Source organism: Nannobrachium achirus (assembly GCF_963921795.1).
Source record: "Nannobrachium achirus genome assembly, chromosome: 11".
Classification (NCBI taxonomy): domain Eukaryota; kingdom Metazoa; phylum Chordata; class Actinopteri; order Myctophiformes; family Myctophidae; genus Nannobrachium; species Nannobrachium achirus.
Genome location: NC_137820.1, coordinates 2,341,518 through 2,367,724, shown reverse-complemented (window position 1 = coordinate 2,367,724; position 26,207 = coordinate 2,341,518). Strand labels below are relative to the sequence as shown.

The window sequence follows — 26,207 nt, the reverse complement described above, 5'->3', positions numbered from 1 at the left end:
CACTTACACATGGACAGACCGTCCTACAAGACAGACTGTCCATTTAAACACTATTTTAAAACAACACTTGATGCTGGCTGCATGCAGTCCAGTCCACAGGAATATACATTTAAAGTATGGTGCATTTGTTTGGACGTGCCTTTATCCAAAGTGCTTCACCATGCGTGTTACAATGTTGTTTTATTATTTTCGGCTGCCGCGTGAAGTGGGTGTGGCTGCGTGTATCTTTAGAACACGTTTGATTTAACGATCAATTGAGTGGATGAACGATCATCCAATCTGCAGATTATTTGTATTAATATTATTATATTTGTTTAATTGATCTGTGTTGTCAGTGTCTGCTCTCTCTGCTCTATGGTGAAGTCAGTGTGGCGGTTTTGCAAAAAAAGTCACTCCAAATGTTGTTTACCAGAATGAATGAATGTCATTAAAGCCTGGCTGACATTCCTAGCTGATGAGAAGCGGATGTCACTGGCAGGGACGTGCTGGGCCCCTGATTCAGCCCGGGAAAAAGAGTTGGAGAGGCCCTCATTGCACGCTATAGAGAGAGATCTCTCTCTATAGCGCTGCTGCTACTCAAAGATTTGCCATTTCAGATCATGACAAGTGACAAGCCAGTGGGCCAATTACATGAGTTAGGCCTGTATTTCGTTGTCGGGTGGAAACCTTGTATGTCTAAAACCATTTGTTTTGTATTTATCATTTAAAAAATGATTTAAACTAGTGAAAACATTAGATCTACAAGCACACAACGCCTCGCGGTGCGAGGCGTTGTGTGCTTGTAGATCTGCTGTTTTCACCACTTTCGCGCGACAGCCTTGTATGATGAAGCAGGGCTTTACTTTGCGAAAAAATGTACACATTTGAAACTTGGAGTTATGAGGTTTCTGACCGACAGTGACAATTTACTTTGTTGGCCGCCCAGCCCCCAAAATGGAACGAAGGACGACATTTTATTTTTATTTTTTTCCTAATGGCCGGCCTGGACCGGCCTGGAATGAACCAGCCGTTCGGGAGTTGTCCCGCTTTTCCCAATGGCCAGCACGTCCCTGGACACTGGGATTCCACTATGATACATTCCAGGGACACAGAGAGAGGCAGGGGGCTGACGTAAAAGGGCCTTTTGTTGGAAATATCAAACATAGCAGACCTCCAAGCTCACAATGCATCGCAGATCGGCTATTTTCAGCGCTTGAAACCACACTTAACTAAGCACAATCAAGTGAACACTGGAGATGTGTCGTAACGGCATGGATTTCTACACAGAGAGGGCAATTCTTTCAACATGAGATGCTGCGTTCAAGTTCAGGAGAGTTTGGACAAGGCAATTCTCTTGAACGCTGCCTTCAGGTATGGCATGGAAAGAGGGGGCATTTGCATTTCTTTCACCATAGTAGGTCTGGAGAGGGCACTTTTTACAGACGGATAAAAGGGCAGGGGCTCAAGCCCCCTTTGATGTGTGCAGGTGCCTGCTACAGTTCAGTTCAGGAGATTCATTGGCTGCTTGGATCCAGGGTTTGATTTCATACGACTATTCACGTTATTCCTGGCCCTCTCTATGGAGGCTGCCATTTTCTTTTACAGAGGGCAAAACATCTTTTCACTTCCTCCCAAGTAAGGAAGTGACAGGGAATTGTCTGTTGCCAGATTTTGCCAAAGAAATAAGCCCAACAGAAGCAACTACTACTACTTTACATTTGAAAATAGCAGATCAGCAAGCTCACAATGTGTGACATTGCGACATATTATGAGCTTGTATATTTGCTATTTAAAAGATATTGAGGGAATATTTTTGAAACATTTTATCATAAACATAAATCTTTGTGGAGGTCCCTGGCACCACATATTTTCAGATGGGGGTCTGCAACTGTGGACAAATATGTAATCTGGGGTCCTTGATATGAAAAGAATTGGGAACCACTGGTTTAAAAGAATATTAGAAAGTAAGCCCAATAAGCAACTATACTATTTTCTTTTAAAGACACCAATTGCTTATTATAAGCATTATAAGCAGACATGGCAACCCAGGTACATTCAGAGCCCAGATCCCAGATCGCCAACTACTGACACTTTAACACAATTAGTGCTGCAGGGTATGAAGGGTTAACTTTTCTTTGACGCCACGCAGATCTGCCCATTAGCACACGCTCTTATTGTGAAAGGCCTGCCTGGAATGTGTGTACACACACGGACTGTTGAATGACATCAACGATTACGTCATCTAGTCACATGACATGTGGAGTAAATTTGGAGTAAATGAAGTATCTTTATGGGCCTCTCCATTGACTTAACATGGAGGAGCTTCACTTCGCGTGCACGCCCAACGTGCGTTTTAAACAAATCGCGGACATTACCGATGCGGCCGCGACCGGAGCTACATACTGTAAGTATTAATACATTTACTGTAAATACAGTAAGATTGACGGTGAGCGCTGTCAATGGCGTCGTGTAGTAACCGGTTTTAATGACGGTGAGGATCGTCAAGGGCAGCAGAACAGTTAATGCAAGGACAACAGGAAACCAAATGATGTTTTTCAGGCCAGCTTTTTCAGCCTCCGCCTCTTTCAGGATATGAACAGGAAGCCGGGGGCGGGGCCAGGAATATGGTGAATAAAACTATGAGGAAAAATGTTCCTCAATTACCTTTTTTTCACTGACGAAAACTAAATACAAATTAGATAAAAACTAAGCTATGATGACTACAACTGTGACTAAATATAATGACAATTTAGTCAACAAATAAAAACTAGACAAAAATGTCAGGGAGGGACTATAGTGGAGAAGAGATCCAGTAGAACTAAAAGACAAGTTCATTTCATGTTTGGTGTCACTATGAAATAGCCGATCTACAAGCTCTCAGCAGCGTGACATGCAGCGTGACACATTGTGTGTGTGTGTGTGTGTGTGTGTGTGTGTGTGTGTGTGTGTGTGTGTGTGTTTGTGTGTGTGTTATTTTCATTATTTGTTATTTTCACTATTTTCACTTCACCAATCGCGTCTCAAACAGCGTGACTCTTTTACTACACTAAATGATTAGATATTGATTTTGACAAACACACGTCTAGAATATTTGTATTGTAATGCATGTCAACAACCAGAGAATTAAAAGCGATTTAGGCACAAAACATTGAACCGTAAGACATTAATTAAGACACACAGCTAATGACCACTAATGAGCCTGTGGTTGTATGTGAGTCCAACACAATCCATCATGTCCACATACTAACAGATCTATGCTGTCACTGAGTGAGTCCAATATAATCTATCCTGTTACAAAGAACAACAGAATCTATCCTGTAGAATGTCTCATTTCACAAGTTTTCAAAATCTTTTGAAAATAGCTGATCTACAAGCTCACAATGCGGCTATTTTCAAATGGACGAAATACACATGGGGCTGACGTGGGTTAATGTATGTTGGTTTTGTGATAATAATCAAAATCCGTAACTAGTAACTATAACGTTTTCAAATAATTGTAGTGGAGTAAAAGTACAATATTTGCCTCCAAAGATCTAGTCAAGTAAAAGCAGGCATGTACACATATACTGTACACATCAAAGGGGGCTTGAGCCCCTGCCCTTTTATCTATCAGTTAAAAGTGCCCTCTCTCTAGTCCTGACCATGAATGCAGTTTTTCTATGGTGAAAGAAATGCAAAAGCAGACATCCCAAGTCTCCCGGATGTTACGGGAGTCTCCCGGAAATCAGTGTCTCCTCCCGGACACCCGCGAGTGGCACTGAACCTCCCGGAAATCCCGTCCGCTCCCGCAAATGCTTGTTATATCCGGCTGGATCCGGTCTAGAACCGGATCTGCGACCCGCGATGCAAATAAATGTGTTCTCATTCGTCATCGAACTGTCAATCTGGCAAATGAATGATGTCATTCGCTGTGGGAGATGTGGGTGTCTAAAAGTGACCAACCACTGGTCTCAGATGCAGAGACTGGGTTCTCATTAAGCGTGAAGGATATATTCAGCTCATAACAGTAAACAGACAGGTTTTGACAGCTGCTTAACTCATCTGCTGCCATTTAACAATACCTTCGTACTCTCATATGCCAAACTGTCTCCATAGACTTCCATGTAATTCACAGTGCACGGATCATGCACACCCATGCCTAGATAATGCACCACGTGTGTCCACATTGCTCACAGCTTTCAAACAAAAAAATCCGAATGGAAATCCGTTCAGGCATTCATGAGATAGCAGCCATTATGTTTTCCTAAAATGTAAAGAAAGATGGCTGCCATGTTTGAAAGATGGGGTTGCTATGGTGGTTAAACATGCAATTTCGCGATCGCTATCATGCCTACTACATTTTTTGGGGTAAAAAATTTTTTTTTGAAAAAATTCTCGGGTTCCTCGGGCGTGACAGGGCGGGACAACAGGATTTTTTCGGGTTCCTCGGGCATGGCAGCATATGAGTTAATATGAATAAAATAACAGTACTTTACAACTGTCTGTTCTTTTTCGCTGGACGTACAACTGGACATGCAGCTGCAGTGCGTCAGCCTGTGTGACGCACGGCAGCCTGCAGGCAGGATGTTGTGTGTGTCTCACTGTGAGAGTGACAGAACTTTCTCCCAAATAGGTAAGAAAGACATCATGCTATAAATTAAACATATTATATTAAGCCTAAAATGGTTCCGCCACCGTGCAGAACCGTTTTAACAGTTTTTAACCATTTTTTACCGTAGAAAAATGATGATAATCTGCAGATAAAAAAAACTATATTTTTTCGCGCGCACGCGCGAGAACGGGCGCACGCGTGTACAGGGGACCTCCCGGAAATGCTGATCTCAAAGTTGGGATGTCTGCAAATGCCCCCTCTTTCCATGTCATAACTGAAGGCAGCATTCAAGAGAATTGCCTTGTCCAAAGTCTCCAAACTCTCCTGAATTTGAATGCAGCATCTTATGTTGAAAGAATTGCCCGCTCTGTGTAGAAATCCATGCTGTTAAGTCACATCTCGTTCAGTTCAGGTACTTATTTGTCAAGCACTGAAAATAGGCCTTTTTAGACATTTCAGCCCCTGCCTCTAACATTCTATCAACGTATTATTGGATATTAGTCACAGACCCAACCATCCAGCAGCTAGCCTGGGGATCCAGGCATTTCATTGAAGAAAGCAAAGCCAACACTAATCTAGACTCATCCAGTGAGCTTAGTGCTGAGTCTGCATGGGAATTCCTCTCCTACAGGATGGAGGAAACATTGAAGCATCCTCCTCCCAGGGAATGTCAGAGTGTAAAACAATCATATTTTAACTAGCCCCCCCCCCCCCCCCCTGATGAGCACTAAGAGTTGAGGGATTGAAGGGTAGTGAAACCGTCATTAGAACATGGAGGGTTCCCAGTTGGATCCCGGGCTCCCCAGAGTTAGTGTGGAAGAGTCCTTGAGCAAGACTCTGAACCCCTAACTGCTCCTGATGAGCAGGTTGGTGCCAAGCATGGTTTCCTCTGCCATCAGTGTGTGAATGTGTGTGTGAATGGGTGAATGTAATGAATGTGTGTGTGTGAATGGGGGAATGTAATGAATGTGTGTGTGAATGGGTGAATGTAATGCACAATTTATGTAAAGCACCTTGGATAAAGGCACTATATAAATATACACCATTTACCATTTATAACACAGATCTACATGCTCACAACGCCTTGCGTTGCAAGCATGTAGATCTGCTATTTTCACAATTTCTGCCTCTAATATTTGACAAATATATATTTGACCTGTGGGTCCCGACCCACATGTTGAGAACCAGGACCAATTCATTACTTTTCAACCTATCTTTTTTTTTTATAATTAAAATGTTTTTTATTTTTTCTTCTTAATACAAAAAGTGGTAATGGGTGGTACAGTGCAGCACAACAACAGGTACAAACATATATACAGTCAGTCCAAGATAATACAAATACAAAAATAAAAATACAAAGGAAATAAAAGTAGGAACCTCTTCACATCTTCAAATAAGTGTCATATATGTTAGAAAACTATCCCATATCTCTTTCATCTTTCCCATACCATTCACTCTTCCCAGCATGTACTCATACGATGTGATTTTGATCATCTCCTCGTTCCACTCTTTAAAAACAGGGGTTCTTGGGGCTTTCCAGTTACTTTTCAACCTATCTTGATAGAATTGGTCGTCACTAATGTTGATGATGAAATAGCAACAATAAATTCCACTCCGTCTGTGTCTCATAGGAGGGCTGTGGGCAGTTCAGAAACCTGTCTGCCAGTGACATCATGGTTAGGCAATATTTTTTATTGTAATATTTTGATTTGAATCTTGTAAGAACAATGGCTGCCACTGTAGCATTGCTTTCAGGAATAGAAAGCCTGCGGTTTCTATTAGCTTGGATTCCCCGTCGCTGATGTCACTGGTAGACAGGTTTCTGAACTGTCCACAGCCCTCCTATGAGACACAGGACAATGACATGTCCTAATATAGACATAGGATGCTGTTTTATCATGGACATTACTGAGGACCAGTTATATGAAGATACAGTAAATGATTTCTACGGTCCCTCTCTCCCCCTCCCTCTCCCTCTCTCCCCCTCCCCCCCTCCCTCTCCCTCTCTCTCTCCGTGCAGCAGGTTGTTTTGATGTGAGGTGGCATTACTTCCACCTCTCGCCTCCCGTTGTCATGACAACTGCCTTTCAGCTGTGAATGCAGCGTTCATTCACCACGTGCGTGCGTGCGTGCGTGCGTGCGTGCGTGCGTACATATATGTATGTATGTATATTAAGGCTGGGACTTTAACTGATTAATTAACGATTAATTAATTACAGAAAATTAACGCGATTAAAAAAATTAACACATTTTAATCGCACTTAGTTTTTGCACCACAGAACCTTCCGTTTCGGGCATACCGATCATAGCGATGCACCAACCAAGAAGAGACAACAAACGCAAAGGGAGAAGTAGCCGATCAGAGCGCTTTGCTTGGCCCAGTGGATGCAGATTTTAGCGTGACTATCCTATTATATCTATAGAGCGGTGGTTGTGGTGTAACAGTTGACCAGCGGCCAGGAGGATCATGTGATCATGAACTGATCTATAAATAGCAGCTGAAGCAGCAGAGCTATAAGAGCAGGAAACCGGACCTGCGTACTTCCTCCCTGTGAGAGGAGAGGAGACCTCTGACCTGACAAGGAAGATTTGTTTCCCCCCTCAAACATGATGATCAGGCGTTATGATTATACTAGGAGCAGGGTTTCCAAAAAAGTGTGCAGAAAGAGTTAAAATTGTGTGTTTATGTGGCCACACCCATCAGTTCATTGAGGGTGCGTTCGGAAATGTGCACTCAACGCACAGGTGTGCCATGTTGTCGTTCGTTTATTCGGTGCACTTGGTGCGTTGTCGTTCGGAAATCCAGTGCGCGGCGCACCGGTGTGCTGAGTGCACGCACTGACCGACCCTACTCAGAAGATGGGGTTTGACGGTGTGGTGCATCGGTGCGGTGTTTTGATTGGTTGGTTTTCATGGCCATGTCTCAAGCGCTTCTCAGCTGTGAAAAATGGAGGAAATAACCGCAAAATGCAGCATTTGCATTGGTCGTTTGGGCTTGATAGTTTCACACACATCAATGTGTAAACTATAGTAACAGCAGGCAGGCCAATGTTATGAATTACATCTCCTTTCAATGTCAATGTTACGTTAGCAACTGCTGCTTTTCAGAAAGTTTACCTTCAGAGTGAAAAAGCGGACAGCTGCCTCTTAACTGGTCGTTCGTAAACAAGCCACACTGAACGCACTCTACAACGTCACGCCCACTGCACTCAATACTCTGAGCACACACCCGGTGCGCATCCGAACGCACCCTAACCATGCCTGGTTGTCATGGTGGGTGGTGACCCAGCTGAAGTTAGCCACACCCACAGTGTTGGATGAATGGTAAAAGGGGAGGGGATGATTATATGATGTCATTGACTCAGTGTTTTTAGATTGGCACTTTTGACCCACAAGGTGTCAGCCTCCAGGAAGAAACCCAAAATACAAAGGGAATGCATAATTGCTCATAACAACCACACCAGGGGGTCTAATGCAGTACTGTCAACCCCATAGACACATGAAAAACAGAAAAAGTACAAAACTATGGCACCACCTCTTTAAAGGAGTAGTTCACTCCCAAAATGTTGTTCTATTGATTACTCAAGCCATGGTCCGGATGGGATCGACCCACATGCATTCCGGTCCCCATCCATACATTTATTATAATCAAAGTATTGTCTTAAGAATGCGACAAAAGTTATGTTATTGAACTCAAAATAGAAAACCACTCCTTGATTGATTGATTGATTGATTGAAGAATTTATTAGAAGTTTGCAATAGAAAAAAGTACAGTTTCATGACAGTACAAATCACTGGTACAAGGTCAACTAAAAGGAGATCCTAGAAAGCCGAGGCTTATTTCCACAGGAACCACACTTTAAGTATCTCATATAACATTGAAAGACAGACGGATAGAACATAGTACTTTATCTAGGATAATATCAGTTTCAAAAGCATAACATCAAATACAAAGGCAGAAAAAAGAAAGAAGAAGTACTCTCATTCAAGTCCTGAATCATGTTAAGGTACCCTGAAGAAGGCTGTGCTACATTGTAGTAGACCAGTGGTTCTCAACCTTTTCAGGCCGCGCCCACGACCCCCCAAATGATCATATTTTAACTGGGGACCCCCCACCCTGACGAGCACTAAGAGTTGAGGCATTGCATTTTGTATAACACCGTTCTATTGTGAAAATAGCAGATCTACATGCTCACAACGCCTTGCGTTGCGAGGCGTTGTGAGCATGTAGATCTCCTATTTTCACAATTTCTGCCTCTAATATTTGACAATTTGGCCAACGTTTAATTTGTCTTTTTAGATGTATTAAAATGTCCTTAAATTGTCACTTTAGAAATGTGCAGATACCCTCTATACACTTAAACGTTATGTTGGTTTGTTTACTGTTGAGTGAGAAACAGTGTTGCACATTAAGTTCATCACCTTGGGACCCCCCCCCCAAATAATTTGGGGACCCCTCTGGGGGTCCCGACCCACAGGTTGAGAACCACTAGACCTACACGTGTGGACAGCATGGCTGTACCTCACTTAGTCTGGTGTGGTCAGACTGTTGACTCCTACGATTTGTAAATGCTCCCGTCATACAGTCTGGAATAACGGGATGGCTGCTATCTTTCATGATGTTCCAAGTCTTTTTCTTCGGACTTTGACAATTGGACAGATGCATGTCGATCACAGGACTGTCGAGATGCTGTCTAATATTTACGTGACTTTTGGACAAACTCTGTAGGAGTACTGTGCAACAATGTGTTTTGCACAAATCGGCCTGATGGTGGCGCTAGAACAGGGCCATGTGAAAAATGTGGGGCAGAGGTTCTGAATTGTCATCCAGGGAGTGTGTTTGCACAGTTTGTCAGAGGCCGGGCCAACGGCGCCGGAGATTAGCTGGTAACAGACGGAAGGACGGATGCACGGACGGATGGACAGGTTGCAAAACATAGTCTCCCCAGCCTTCGGCCTGGTGGAGACAACAACAGATAAATAAAATACAGTACTATGCAGAAGGAAAACTAAAATACAATAGAAAGGTCAGGGGGAGGTAAGGATAAGCTTTTCTTTTACCAGCAGTTTTGAGTAAAAGATACTTTTACTAAAACATGTGAGTACTTTATTCCCACCACGGATGAACATAAAGATGATGATTAGAATGTTCCAGTCCGGCCCAGGCAGCCAGTCCGTCTCAGGCTTTGTAGAGACTCTAACGCCCATTCATTAAGCATCTGCAGCGAGGCTCCACTCCCTCTCTAAGTATACCCAGTCCTCATCCCCAAAAAACCCAGGCTCTTTTTATAGAGCGCAGCGAGCGGCAGTGGCGTCAGTTCAGCAAAAGCTAGGGTATGGCAAAGATGGGACCATGATATGTATCGAATCGCTATTATAATGTATCGTTACACCCCTAGAAAATAGGCATTACATTTTGGATAACACGGTTCTATTGTGAAAATAGCAGATCTACATGCTCACAACGCCTCGCGCTGCGAGGCGTTGTTAGCAGAGGCGTTGTTAGCATGCAGATCGGCTATTTTCACAATGTCTGAAAAAAAAAAAGAAAACGACTTTTGTCCGTTTTTTTACACAGGTTTCTACGGTTTCTTGGGCTGGATATGGCAGCCTGGAACGGTTGTTCAAGTGCAGCTAAACTTAGCATGTTTAGTAAACGTGCCACAATTAACAATAATGCATTGCACCTGTGCAGCTGACCTGCGGAACCTGGGAATATACCATTCTGTCAAGATGGGGAGAATAAAAGTGTGTCGAATATAATTATAAAGTGACCATTATGTAAAATTTCGCATTTGTGGTTATTTTACTGTAATAACCAGCGCAGATAGACAAAGAGACATTTATGGATTTATATTTAAAAGTAACTTTTATTTTCCCCTCTGGACCCAGGGTATGGCAGCTGCATACCCCTGCCATACCCAATTGACGCCACTGGCGAGCGAGGCGGCCCGCTCTGATTTCAACCTTCGGTTCGGGAGCCTTTCTCTTTGCCTGGCAGGGTGCGGCACCCCACCCCCGCCACGGGCCCACCCATTGGCACATCAAGGGTCCTGGGCGGCCTGGGTGCCCTGGCTGTGGACCCGCACGCCCAACGTGCCCTTTCATCATTCAAGCAGCCCTCGTGCACGGCGCACACACGTGCTCATTACAACCCCACAATGACAGCCCTGCTCTGGGTGTTTTTAGCTGCCGTGCTGGGCTCCACCAAAACCGCTGTTTTCATAAGACTAAGAATAAACAGAGTGGGCAGAGCTGTGTACCTACCAGAGAGAGAGAGAGAGAGAGAGAGAGAGAGAGAGAGAGAGAGAGAGAGACCGCTACAAACTTTAGGTTGGTACTGGGTCAGCCTGCCTCTAGTTCAGTGGTTCTCAACCTTTTCAGGCCGCGACCCCCAAAATAAAGGCCCATTCCCACTGGGCCAGATAACAGATATAAAAAAAAAACTCTTTCTCCAGATATTTTTCCATTCAAGTGGATGGTAGATACAGATAAAAAAATATCTGTGACAGATATATCTACCATCCACTTCAATTGTTTTATCTGTTATCTGGCCCAGTGGGAATGGTTGGCTTTTCAATGCTAGTTTAAGGACTGTGGGGTCGCAAATTCTCACAGTCCTGGTTTTTACCTCAGAGTGACCTTCTCCTAGGTGGGTTGCCTACCATGGCTAAGAGCCCCACCCGCCCCGACTGATAGCTCAGATTGCCGGATCTGAATGGTCCACATGCTGATGTTTTAACTCACTGAATGGTTCTAATTAAATACAATTCTAAATGTCAAAGTTTCACCTGAGTTTCTCTGTGTTGAGTTCCACCAGCTGTGTGTTCCATGTTTCCTTCCTGACCCATGAGTGAGTTTGTCTGTTCACTTGCTCCACTTATAAGCATTTTGACATGCATATTAGGTGGAAGATGTGAGAACAGCCAATCACTGAGGCAGATGTGAAACAATGGAGTTCCAGCTCAAACCCCCCACAGAAACCTAGCTCACTAATTAAATACAATTCTAAATGTCAAAGTTTCACCTGAGTTTCTCTGTGTTGAGTTCCACCAGCTGTGTGTTCCATGTTTCCTTCCTGACCCATGAGGGAATGGGCCTTTAATCATATTTTAACTGGGGACCCCCCCACCCTGACAAGCACTAAGAGTTGAGGCATTACATTTTGTATAACACGGTTCTATGGCGTTGTGAGCATGTAGATCTGCTATTTTCACAATTAATACTAATACTAATATTTGACAATTTGACCAACGTATGATTTGTCATTTTAGAGGTATTAAAAAGTCCTTAAATTGTCACTTTAGAAATGTGCAGATACCTATACACTTAAACTTTATGTTGGTTTGTTTACTGTTTACTGACTCATGTGGCGTACGTGATGTCAGAGCCTTTTATGAGTGATGTCACAATGAGTCAGCGCTTGCGCCGATTTCCTCCGGAACAGCCTGATGTCAACAATCAACCCCGCATAAGGAGATTCCGAACGTTTCGCGCCGGTTCGGGAAAACCGGCGGCGGGGAACGCGCGTGCCGAATCTGAAGCCGGTGGGACGAACGGTTCTCGAGATACGCGGATTACAGACAGTCACACAGACAGACAGACAGACACACAGAGACTTCTCGCATTTATAGATAGATTATATAGCGCCTTCGTCCAAGATGCATTACAGAGATTGTGCATTACATTCATCCACATTCACCCATTCACACACATTCATTACATTCACCCATTCACACACACATTCATTACATTCAGCCATTCACACACACATTCACACAGTGATGTCAGAGGAAACCATGCTTGGCACCAACCTGCTCATCAGGAGCAGTTAGGGGTTCAGAGTCTTGCTCAAGGACACTCTGCCACCTGAGCCACTGACATTAAGTTAAAACATTTCTCATGTTTTAATAGAATTGTCATCAAATACAAAGAGGGAAATGGATGGTAGTATCTATTCTACACAATCATTTCACCACATCAGTTTTCAACCACTTTTCAATCTGATGTATACAGTACTGTAGGAGTGTAAGTAGAATGTTTAAGACATTTTCTGAATTGCAGAAATCCAAGACATTAAAGAGCAATGCTTTCCAAACAACACAACAGGTCTACCCTATGTTCCATTTACAAAGTCAAAGGTAGCAGATCTAGAAGCTCGCCACGCATCCCTATGTGACGCATTATGAGCTTGTAGATCTGCTTTTATATTTTACAAATCCCCAAAGTCATTTCCAAGGTCACCTTATTTTAGAGTCAGACTTGGCCGTTTGATTCACTGACCGACTCATGCAGTCCGGGTTTTCTGTATTGCAGATTGTGGTCTCTATGGCATGATAAAAGACCACAGCAGGCAGACAGGCCTGGACAGCACAGAATGTGAAGCCAGTGAACAGCAGGAGGATATCAATCAGGCATTCATGGACATATTCATATCTACGTGTTTAAAGAAATAGGACATTCATTGGTGGAGGCACCATACAGTAACAGAATACAACTGATGTAGAATGGCTTAGATTCAGTACTACAACAGTAGGGGCTCTATTATGATCCAGGTCTTATGCCTTAACTTCTTTGCCTTTTTTTACTATTTTGAAAAACATTTTTAAATACTTCAAATGCTGATCTACATCTGCACGTTGTGAGCTTGCAGATCAGCTATATACACAACAATGTGTATATAGTAAAAAAGAAGGCAAAGAAGTTAAGGCATACGGTATAAGACCTGGATCATAATAGAACCCTAGGTGTTTTAATGTCTAGGACATGCATTGAAGGTGGTATATGGTGTTTTCTACTCACTGATGTAGAAGTGTTTTAATGTCTAGGACATGCATTGAAGGTGGTATATGGTGTTTTCTACTCACTGATATAGAAGTGTTTTAATGTCTAGGACATGCATTGAAGGTGGTATATGGTGTTTTCTACTCACTGATATAGAAGTGTTTTAATGTCTAGGACATGCATTGAAGGTGGTATATGGTGTTTTCTACTCACTGATGTAGAAGTGTTTTAATGTGTAGGACATGCATTGAAGGTGGTATATGGTGTTTTCTACTCACTGATGTAGAAGTGTTTTAATGTGTAGGACATGCATTGAAGGTGGTATATGGTGTTTTCTACTCACTGATGTAGAAGTGTTTTAATGTCTAGGACATGCATTGAAGGTGGTATATGGTGTTTTCTACTCACTGATATAGAAGTGTTTTAATGTCTAGGACATGCATTGAAGGTGGTATATGGTGTTTTCTACTCACTGATGTAGAAGTGTTTTAATGTCTAGGACATGCATTGAAGGTGGTATATGGTGTTTTCTACTCACTGATATAGAAGTGTTTTAATGTCTAGGACATGCATTGAAGGTGGTATATGGTGTTTTCTACTCACTGATGTAGAAGTGTTTTAATGTCTAGGACATGCATTGAAGGTGGTATATGGTGTTTTCTACTCACTGATATAGAAGTGTTTTAATGTCTAGGACATGCATTGAAGGTGGTATATGGTGTTTTCTACTCACTGATGTAGAAGTGTTTTAATGTCTAGGACATGCATTGAAGGTGGTATATGGTGTTTTCTACTCACTGATGTAGAAGTGTTTTAATGTCTAGGACATGCATTGAAGGTGGTATATGGTGTTTTCTACTCACTGATATAGAAGTGTTTTAATGTCTAGGACATGCATTGAAGGTGGTATATGGTGTTTTCTACTCACTGATGTAGAAGTGTTTTAATGTCTAGGACATGCATTGAAGGTGGTATATGGTGTTTTCTACTCACTGATGTAGAAGGTGCTGGGAGCCTGGTGTCCATCAAACTGCAGCACCAGGAGGTGGGAGGTCTGACTGTCATGACGAAGCCACAGCGCAATGCCCAGGACCACTCCTCCTGCAAGCTGAGAACGACAGCATGGTTAGAGTCTTTACCTTACACTAACCCTAAACCTAACCCCAGGACCACTCCTCCTGCAAGCTGAGAGAACATCTGGTTAGAGTCTATACCCTAACCCAGGACCACTCCTCCTGCAAGCTGCATGAGAGGGACAATGTGTTAGTCTTTACCCTAACCCAGGACCACTCCTCCTGCAAGCTGAGAGGAACATCTGGTTATAACCTAAACCTAACCCAGGACCACTCCTCCTGCAAGCTGAGAGGAACATCTGGTTATAACCTAAACCTGACCCCAGGACCACCCCTCCTGCAAGCTGAAAGGAACATCTGGTTAGAGTCTATACTAACCCTAGGATCACTCCTCCTGCAAGCTGAGAGGAACAGCATGGTTAAGCCCCTATCAGAGTCCAAGGTGAAGAGCTATCCACCGCAAATTTTAGGTGGAAAGCTTTCCACCTCACGTCAGAAAATAAGTGAAGGCCATCATAGTCAGTCACGGTGAAGTCCTATTCACCGTGACTGACTGGTCCAGGTCGACCAATCAGTGAACGGGGTGAAGAGCCTATCTGTCTGAAAGTAAAAACAGAGAGATGTGTCGGGTGGAAAGTTCTCCCCGCGGTACCGACTCTGATAGGGGCTTTAGACTTTACCTTAACCCTAAACCTAACCCTAACCCCAGGATCACCCCTCCAGCAAGCTGAGAGGAACAATGTGTTAGTCTTTACCTTAACCTTAACCCTAAACTAGCTCTGGTCCATCGCGTCAGCCGCACTGACGCTCTGACAGACCCGTCGGCAAATGAATAGACCGCATTTTCTCAACCCCCACGAGGGCACAACTTGAGTCAAAATAAGCTACTTCACTACTCACCAAACCAAAGGTAGTTTTGCATTGTTCAAAGTCTATTCTCCGCAGTAGGAAACCTCTCAGCACCCCACCTACTCTGTAAAATACACTATTTTTGTCATGAAATAAAACGCATCCACCTCGAGCCACCCAGCGGCCACCGCAGACACAACGGTTCACAACCCGGAAATAAGTGGTGGTCAAGTTGTATGCGTTTTATTTCATGAAAAAAAAATTATGTATTTTACAGAGTGGGTGGGGTGCTGAGGGGTTTACCACCGCAGAGAATAGACTTTCAACAACATAAAACCACCTTTGGTTTGGTGAGTAGTGAAGTAGTTTTGTTTATTTTGACTCAAGTTGAGTGCTCGTAGGGGCTGAGAAATCACGGTCTATTCATTTGCTGACGGGTCTGACAGAGCTGTACTAGTTATTATTACTATTATTGATTATTCGAGTTATTTAATTATTGATTATTTGAGTTAGTTGGTTTTGAATGTGTCTTTATTTTTCTCTACATCCAGATTTGGTCTCCTCTGCATTTTGATGCTTGTTTCACTTGGGGGAAATAACCCTTGTTGCAACTTGAGCCAAACTGTGTGCTTTGCCATCCTTAATGTCTGGTTGTCTGAAGGGGGCACATTAGGCTACCCTGCCTGAGTCAGGGGTGAGACAACAAGTCAATCTGTTGCTTCTTGTGCGATTTAACTACTAGGTTTCTGATTGTTATGATTTGCTATGAATGTCAATGCTACTTTAGGCCCTGTCTGGCTGCTATTTTACTTTCAAATCAAATCAAACTTTATTTATACAGCACATTTACAACAACAACGTGACCAAAGTGCTGAACATGGTCAAAACAAAGCAATACAAGGCATCAACAGAGACATCAACAATGAAATGCATTAAAACAGAACAAAAGTTAAAAACAGAACAGAAGAGCTAAGAACAATTGAAAGCAATCGAGAACAAATGTGTTTTAAGTAAAGATTTTAAAGAAAATGAACTGCTATCCTGATTTTATTGTTCTGTGTTTTTATGTCTTTGTGATTCATATCTGCTTCTACATTTTGCTGTGAACCAAATCGCCCTTCGGGGACAAACAAATACATTAACTTGAACATGAAGTCACATTTGATTTGATTACAGTCCAATATCACACATCATCATCACGTCCCATAGGGCTGTGCTTAAGATTCAAACAATGATCAAACAATATCCAGAATAATCAACACATGAGTGCAATGCATACATGCATATGTGAAGTGCCTTTATCCAAGGGGCTTTACATAGATTGTGCATCCATTCATTACATTCACCCATTCACCCATTCACACACACACACACACACACACACACACACACACACACACACACACACACACACACACACACACACACACACACACACACATTAAATTCGGGATAGCTTTGCTGTTACTAAATGTACATTTTTGCCACCCTAACCTCCGTGGGGTGAGTCGCTAACCCTCCCGACGCTCCTTTGTCGAACTGGCGGTCGTTCGAAAGAGCGAGATTTCCCCATTACATTCACCCATTCACACACACATTCATACACCGATGGCAGAGGAAACCATGCAAGGCACCAACCTGCTCACCAGGAGCAACTAGGGGTTCAGTGTCTTGCTCAAGGACTCTTCAACACTAACTCTGGGGGAGCCCGGGATCGAACCGGGAGCCTTCCAGGTTCCAAAGCGACCGCTCTACCTCCTGAGCCCCTGTCGCCCCCGGCTGTAATGCTCTCTTGGCGGGAGAAATGATGACAAGACCGTGGTTCAAATCCCATTCGTCACGTGGTGCCGTGACTCGGATGGGAGGGGTTCAAAGTAATGTGTAGCAGTAATGTCTCATTCCCTTTGGCCTCTCCCTCTGGTCAAAGGGGAATTCCCCTCTGGGCTAGAGGATAAGATGCATGTTCTTCATAATGTATTGTAGCTTGCATGCTGCGCTATTGTTTTGATACCGTATAATAAGGCTTATCAGCTGTAATTCTCTAATAAAGCAGAACATACATTATAATCAGAATGAGAATGATACAATAAAAGGCCAATACGTTGCCTTCAGCCTACAGTTGATCATTGAGGCCCCGTTTCCCCTCTCTCTGCCAGAGTGTGTTTATAGCAGCCAGGGTTCGTTCACTTCATTGTTCTGTGCACCAAACAGGAAGCTGCCTGGCTGCCGGCAGGAAGTGACACCAGAATAACCTCTGCGTGGTCCACACAGGAACAGGAAGTGCTCGGTCATGTCAGCGACACAGTGTTTATGTCACGGAGACCGGAGACAGGAACGCTCGCCTCTAAAACACACACACACACACACACACACCAGGGACGTGCTGGCCATTGGGAAAAGCGGGACAACTCCCGAACGGCCGGTTCATTCCCGGCCGGTCCAGGCCGGCCATTAGGAAAAAATGTAAAATAAAATGTTGGCCTTCGTTCCATTTTGGGGGCTGGGCGGCCAACAAAGTAAATCGTCACTGTCGGGCAGAAACCTTGTATGTCCAAGTTTAAAATGTATACATTTTTTCGCAAAGCAAAGCCCTGCTTCATCATACAAGGCCGTTGCACAAAAGTAGTGAAAACAGCAGATCTACAAGCACACAACGCCTTGCGGTGCGAGGCGTTGTGTGCTTGTAGATCGGCTGTTTTCACTAGTTTAAATCATTTTTAAAATGATAAATACAAAACAAACAGTTTTGGACATACAAGGTTTCCACCCGACAATGACGAAATATAACTCATGTACAGTAATTGGCCCACTGGCTAATTGGCCCACTGGCTGCAGCGCGGCACCGAGTGCCGCGCTGCGAGCTTGTAGATCTGCTATTTTTGAAAAAGTCATGAAAATGAGTGCAAATCTTTCAATATATGTGTTTTCAAAGTGAACGTTTGTTAACTCAAATTTTGCCTCTTGGGGGGTCCCTGGAACTAAATGTTTTGAGATGGGGGGGTCCGTGGCCAAATAAATATCATTTTGGGGGTCCTTCACATGAAAAGGTTTGAGAACCACTGGCATAGTAGTCTCTCAAGAACAGACTAACTGAGCTCCAGTTAAGTGAAAAGGACCTTTTCTTTGACGATGGCTGGCCAGATTGCTGACATAGAAACATAGGGTTTTTCAAAAAACCTTAGAAGGATTCAAAAGACACTTATAGAATCGGGTCAAAATTCTAATTTTCACAATTTTTCAAAAATAACAGATCTACAAGCTCGCAGTGCGGCACTTGGTGCCGCACTGTGAGCTTGTATTTTTTTTCAATAGTTCAATAGTTAAAGCATAAAATAATGATACACAATAATGTGTACCCGTTCTGAATGGGTTAAACATAGTTTTACTGAGGTTAGGGTTAGGAATACCTAGCTGTCTGCCAGCAGTGTTAGGGAAGTTACTTTGAAAGCGTAACTTGTACAGTTACAAGTAACTCACCATGGCAGTAACTTGATCAAGTTAAAGTTATACCCCTGGAGAAATATAACTTATAGTTAAGTTAAGTTTCAAGATACATAGACAAAGTAACTTGAGTAACTTGAGTTACTTTTTTTTCAGCGTTAAATTGAGAATGTACATTTAAACAAAATATAATATTCTACAAAAAAAGTCACATGCCAGCAGAAATATGCCTTTCAACTGAGTTTTATGTTTTATTTCAAAAAGGTTGAGATTTTCTTTAGTAAACATCTGTGTTCCTAAAATAAAGTTATAACAATATAACAATATATATATATATATATATATATATATATATATATAAGAAAATTATGATCTGGACATTTGATCGTAAATCTTCACAAAACTTAAATGTAAAATTCGAACTTTGCTTGTAACTTCTTGTAACTTGAGCCAAAAATGCCCCAAAAAGTATCTCAGTTACTTGACGAGTTACAGAAATATGAATGTAACTCAGTTACCAGCAAGTTGCAGCAAAATGTAACTTAGTTACGTAACTCAGTTACATGTAACTTTAACTTCCCCCACACTGGCAGCCAGCAGTGCCAGGTTAGGGTGACCACATCCAAACTGGTCATTTGAGGGGCAGAAGTTGTGCTTGTGTGGGACAAAATGCTTTAAAGGACAACTTTTTATTTTTATTTTTACAAGGGTTCATATTTTAGATTGTAATTAGAGAAAAGAAAAGATGAGTGTTAAAAGGTTTTCATTCACTGCTTTCTATTGTTTTAGCAAGTTTAGCATTTTGATTTCAATGTCAATCATTTTGCAACAGAACAGTGTCAAAACAGGCTCAGCTACATGACAAATGTATCTACTCATTTAATGGTATTTCTATCGCTGAGACCCGAAGTTATAATGCAAAATCAAAGTTCCATTTGTACAATCTCTGAGTTACATAACCATAAGGGTCCATTTGGTTCCTCACTTTTTAGCTGGGGACCCCCTGGAACTCCCTCAAGGACTGCTGGGGGTCCTCCGAACCCACTTTGAGAACCAGTGAACTAAACAATCTGACAGGATTAAGCAATGATGCGCCCCGCATCAGACTTGCTGTAAAAGAAACAGGGCACAAGTCGGCAGACCCCGATTCATGATGATGATAACCAGTAAGACTCCCTAATGGGGAGATTAAGCGACCGTCAGGTCTCATACACAAACTATAGAAGGCAATCGTAGCCAATCAGGAGGGAATATGGGAAATGGGACAGATACATGTTGATGACATGACTGTAGAGATACTGTGTACCGCTTTGCGTGATTTTAGGGCAAAATCTGTAGGAGCAGGGGGTTACATGTCTCCGTTCCGACACCAACCCTATCTCTTACCCTAACCTTAACCTCTATGAAAGTGTTGCCACTCCGACAATAAGAAGTAAATGTCGGAGTGGCAACATGTCGGAATGGAGATCAGTCACCATGGGGTGGAGGTTGTGGTTTGCCATCCAAGGACTGTGTGTGCAAAGTTTGGCATGGATCGGGGCAACGGTGCCGGAGATTAAGAGTAGGGGCAAAAGTGTGACGTGACGGACAGACAGACGGACAGACAGCCGCTGGAGCTTCTCATAGTAACGTGTGACCTGACCGTCGCAATAACTCCAAGCGCAGCAAATACAAATCAAAGACACTAAGCCAGCAGCAACCGAAGCACCACTAAAGCCTTAAAAAGTGCTCTTACCTGAAGATGAACTTAATGACAACAGGCATGATGATTAGTCCATCAGTGGATGGTATTATTTTACCACAGGCACAAGTAAACAACTGACTGACACACTGCTGCTGATAATTAACAATAACACATTGCACCTGTGCTGACCTTGGAATAAACCATTTGTCAAGATAGGGGGGGATAGAAGTGTGTGGAGAATAGAATACCTATGCATTATGAGTCCTTCTCCATGAATACTGCATATTGATATTCCTCATGTTATTTTAACACTCTTAAAAACACAATTTCACTTTTGTTTAGATCAGGGGTCTTCAACGTTTTCAGGCCAAGGACCCCTTAGCTGAGAGAGAGATGAAGCAGGGACCCCTTAGCTGAGAGAGAGATGAAGCAGGGACCCCTTAGCTGAGAGAGAGAGATGAAGCAGGGTCCCCTTAGCTGAGAGAGAGAGAGATGAAGCAGGGACCGGGGACCCCTTAGCTGAGAGAGAGATGAAGCAGGGACCCCTTAGCTGAGAGAGAGATGAAGCAGGGACCCCTTAGCTGAGAGAGAGATGAAGCAGGGACCCCTTAGCTGAGAGAGAGATGAAGCAGGGACCCCTCAGCTGAGAGAGAGATGAAGCAGGGACCCCTCAGCTGAGAGAGAGATGAAGCAGGGACCCCTTAGCTGAGAGAGAGATGAAGCAGGGACCCCTTAGCTGAGAGAGAGATGAAGCAGGGACCCCTCAGCTGAGAGAGAGATGAAGCAGGGACCCCTTAGCTGAGAGAGAGATGAAGCAGGGACCCCAGCTAGAGATAGAGAGAGATGAAGCAGGGATGTGTTCAAAGATATGAGCTCTGAAATGATGTGCAGTGTGTGGGTTATGGGATGTGCACTGTGCACACAGTATATGAGGGATGGAAAGTAACTTTAACTGGTGCTTGCATGATAATATGTAGGAGCATCAATGTAAGAAATACCCGTTTCGTTTAATGGCTACAGAGATACTGTGTACCGATCTGCATGATTTTTGGACAAAATCTGTAACAGGGCCAGACAACAGACCCCGCCCGCCCGCCTGCGCGCACACGCACACGCACACGCACACGCACACACACACACGCACACACACACACACACACACACACACACAGCTGGTTAAACATGTTGCCTCATGCTAGATGCAGAATAGATATGCCTCAAGCTAGATGCAGAATAGATATAGATACACCATAAAAATGCTAATATACAGCATATGATTTGTGAAAGTGACAATCGGGCTTCACAGTTATGTTAGGTGTGTTCATATGCTAATGGTGATGCGATTTCAGATCAATTACTCCAGCCACTGAGGAGAAACGCTGTGACAGACACTCACTCAGACAGACAGACAGACAGACACTCAGACAGACAGACATTTGGAAAATTATCTGTTTGATGATCCTATCACAAAGATTTGGCGGACCCCCTGAAGTAACTCTGAGGACCCCTCTAGGGGTCCCGGACCCCCCGTTGAAAACCCCTGGTTTAGATCAATGTTGCTACAGCGATTCATTCTGAACACTCTTGTCTCTGAACAAGATGAATGAAACGTGGGACTGTCCCACGCGAAAGGGGGACATCTGGTTGGCCTGGACTGGACTGGGCTTATTTTAGTTATTGTTGCCACCATGTTAGGATAGTTACGGTAATTTTTAGGGTGGGCGGCCACTAAGTGGAGAGGGCCACTCCTTCAGAGCAGAGAGACATCACCTGATTGGCCAACTGGCTTATCTGAATAAGCCCTATTCACGCCCCGCCCACTCAGCAACTTTTACAGAGTGGGTGGGGTGCTGAGAGGTTCCCCACCGCGGAGAATAGACTTTCAACAACACAAAACTACCTTTGGTTTGGTGAGTAGTGAAGTAGTTTAGTATATTTTGACTGAAGTTGAGCCCTCGTAGGGGCTGAGAAATCCTGGTCTAGTCTTTTAGCCAGCCGCCTGTCTTGCAGACACCAGTCATGTTGCCATACCTTAGCTTTTGCTGAACTGACGCCACTGTTTTGGGATGAGCTGAATGTTGTATTCACAGAGACACAGAGCCTCTCCATCACAGTGTTTATGTCACAGAGACACGTTGCCGTACACAGTGCCACTGGAAGGACAGTGTTTATGTCACAGAGACATGTTGCCGTACACAGCGCCACTGGAAGGACAGTGTTTATGTCACAGAGACACGTTGCCGTACACAGTGCCACTGGAAGGACAGTGTTTATGTCACAGAGACACGTTGCCGTACACAGTGCCACTGGAAGGACAGTGTTTATGTCACAGAGACACGTTGCCGTACACAGCGCCTCTGGAAGGACAGTGTTTATGTCACAGAGACATGTTGCCGTACACAGTGCCACTGGAAGGACAGTGTTTATGTCACAGAGACACGTTGCCGTACACAGTGCCACTGGAAGGACAGTGTTTATGTCACAGAGACATGTTGCCGTACACAGTGCCACTGGAAGGACAGTGTTTATGTCACAGAGACATGTTGCCGTACACAGTGCCACTGGAAGGACAGTGTTTATGTCACAGAGACACGTTGCCGTACACAGCGCCTCTGGAAGGACAGTGTTTATGTCACAGAGACATGTTGCCTTACACAGTGCCTCTGGAAGGACAGTGTTTATGTCACAGAGACATGTTGCCGTACACAGTGCCACTGGAAGGACAGTGTTTATGTCACAGAGACATGTTGCCGAACACAGCGCCACTGGAAGGACAGTGTTTATGTCACAGAGACATGTTGCCGTACACAGTGCCACTGGAAGGACAGTGTTTATGTCACAGAGACACGTTGCCGTACACAGTGCCACTGGAAGGACAGTGTTTATGTCACAGAGACATGTTGCCGTACACAGCGCCTCTGGAAGGACAGTGTTTATGTCACAGAGACATGTTGCCGTACACAGCGCCACTGGAAGGACAGTGTTTATGTCACAGAGACATGTTGCCGTACACAGCGCCTCTGGAAGGACAGTGTTTATGTCACAGAGACATGTTGCCGTACACAGTGCCACTGGAAGGACAGTGTTTATGTCACAGAGACATGTTGCCGTACACAGCGCCTCTGGAAGGACAGTGTTTATGTCACAGAGACATGTTGCCGTACACAGCGCCTCTGGAAGGACAGTGTTTATGTCACAGAGACATGTTGCCGTACACAGTGCCACTGGAAGGACAGTGTTTATGTCACAGAGACATGTTGCCGTACACAGTGCCACTGGAAGGACAGTGTTTATGTCACAGAGACATGTTGCCGTACACAGTGCCACTGGAAGGACAGTGTTTATGTCACAGAGACATGTTGCCGTACACAGTGCCTCTGGAAGGACAGTGTTTATGTCACAGAGACATGTTGCCGTACACAGCGCCACTGGAAGGACAGTGTTTATGTCACAGAGACACTGGAAGGACAGTGTTTATGTCACAGAGACTCTGGAAGGACAGTGTTTATGTCACAGAGACACTGGAAGGACAGTGTTTATGTCACAGAGACTCTGGAAGGACAGTGTTTATGTCACAGAGACATGTTGCCGCGCACAGCACCTCTGGAAGGGAAAGCAGGTGGCAGTGATGGATCCCGGCTGAGACCACCGTGACCGGATGCATCCTGGAATGTCACAGGAAAGCAGTTTCTTTGTTTCAACACTCATCTGACTGGACGAGGTGGAACTAACCTCAACCTCAGTCACGTTGCACACATAGACATCCGTCTGTAAAAAGTGTCCTCTCCAGAACCATGAATGCAGTTTTTACTATGGTGAAAGAAATGCAAATGCCATCTTTCCATGCCATACCTGAAGGCAACATTCTAGAGAATTGCCTTGTCCAAACTCTCCTGAACTTGAACGCAGCATCTTATGTTGAAAGAATTGTCCTCTCTGTGTAGAAATCCATGCCGTTACGACACATCTCCAGTATTCACTTGACGAAGTTCAATGTGGTATCAAGCATTGAAAATAGCCGACCCCTAAGCTCACAACGTGTCGCGCTGCGACACGTTGTGAGCTTGGAGGTCGGCTATTTTCGATGTTTTCACGAAAAGGCCCTTTTAGACACGTCAGCCCCTGCCTCTCTAACATTCTCTGCACGGCCCTGGTCACACTGATACTGATGAGAATGGCATACCCCTGGTGTAAAGTAACTAAGTACATGTACTCAAGTACTGTACTCAAAGGAGTAGTTCACCCACAAAATGACTTTTTTCTATTGATTACTCACGCCATGGGGACTTGAGTTCAATAATATCTTTTTTTTTGTAGCATTCCTAGGACAAAAAAATGATTTTACTAAGTAAACATACCCCCATTGATTCTGGATCCGGAATCAATGGGGGTAGATTTATTGTAATACATCTTTTGCCATAGGAATGTGACAAAAAAACTAAAACATATTATTGAACTCAATAGAAAATAATTTATATATAAGGGTCCATTTGGTCACCACAACTCTCCATCATTTAGCTGGGGACCACCTGGAACCCCCTCGAGGACCACTGGTGGTCCCCGGACCACTGGTTGAAAACCACTGTTCCTAGACAAACATCTGGCTGAACTTCATCAAAAATGTACTGCAGGCTCTATGTAATTACAAGTGAACTGAAGTGCACACATGCACGCACACACGTGCGCACACCCACACCCACAAGCACACACACACACACACACACACACACACACACACACACACACACACACACACACACACACACACACACACACACACACACACACACACACACACACACACACACACATGCAGCGCTGTGGAGAGATGCCACCACCCAGTCAGAAGCGTTCTGTCGTTCAGTCCAGCAGAGCAGAACACAACGATCTATTCCTGGCTCTAAAGAAAGCATTTATAACAGCCTACATCACTGGATACTAGGCTACCGCTGCTTTCATATTACCCAACCATCCACGGACCACACACACACACACACACGCACGCACACACACACACACACGCACGCACACACGCACGCACGCACGCACGCACGCACGCACGCACGCGCACACACACACACACACACACACACACACACACAATAGTTCAACGGTAGGGTATAGATCTTTAATTACCACGCACGCACATAAGGAAAGTCCTTCATGATTAACGGCTATTCATTCATTCTACAATAAACTGAGCGAGATGAAACGGATGCTCTTTAATTGCTTTAATAAATGACAGAACAATGAAGTGAGGTTGTCGAAGAATTGTATTCAGTCTGACTCGATAAATAATCTATAGGCTATCTTTCCCCTTCTTTTAATTACCACCTAAGGAAAGGTCCTATAGATTCACCACTGTTCATAAACTATGTAGGCTGAGCGAGCAGAAATAGTTAATCAGTTAATTGGTTTAATAATCGCCAGAATGAAGTGAGGTTGAAGACTAATCGTTTACGTACGAAAGCAGCAGTGAGCGAGTGTCAATTAAAAAAGCCTACGTATGTTCTAAACTTAAATAGGCTCGGATGAAGTCCATCATAGATGTATTTGATCGAGTCTGACTTTCGTTAGACTCGATAAAATACATCTACGATAGACTTGATCTCATAAGGCTATACGCGGAGGAGAGTTCGATAAAACTAAACCATGCTAGACTCACCCAGAAGATGAAATTGAAGAAGAACAGCATGTATTTGATGCACTTGGTGCAGCCTACAACAGCCATGGTGAGGACGGGAGCTCAGGAGATCCACCACAGAATAGAAGAATACACAGATCTATCTAACGGCTCTGCTCTGGA

General features: G+C 43.8%; 1 protein-coding gene across 1 annotated transcript in view; it reads right to left on the bottom strand.

Moving 5' to 3' along the window:
* The window catches only part of LOC308293714 (CD81 antigen-like), a 44,043-nt gene extending 17,836 nt beyond the window's left edge, over nucleotides 1-26,207 (bottom strand). The window contains exons 1-2 of the mRNA XM_080736324.1: nucleotides 26,067-26,207; nucleotides 14,348-14,462 (exon numbers count right to left, since the gene is read on the bottom strand). Coding sequence (XP_080592450.1) covers nucleotides 14,348-14,462; nucleotides 26,067-26,132 — 181 coding nt within the window. The 5' untranslated portion in view covers nucleotides 26,133-26,207. The remainder of the gene's footprint in view (nucleotides 1-14,347; nucleotides 14,463-26,066) is intronic.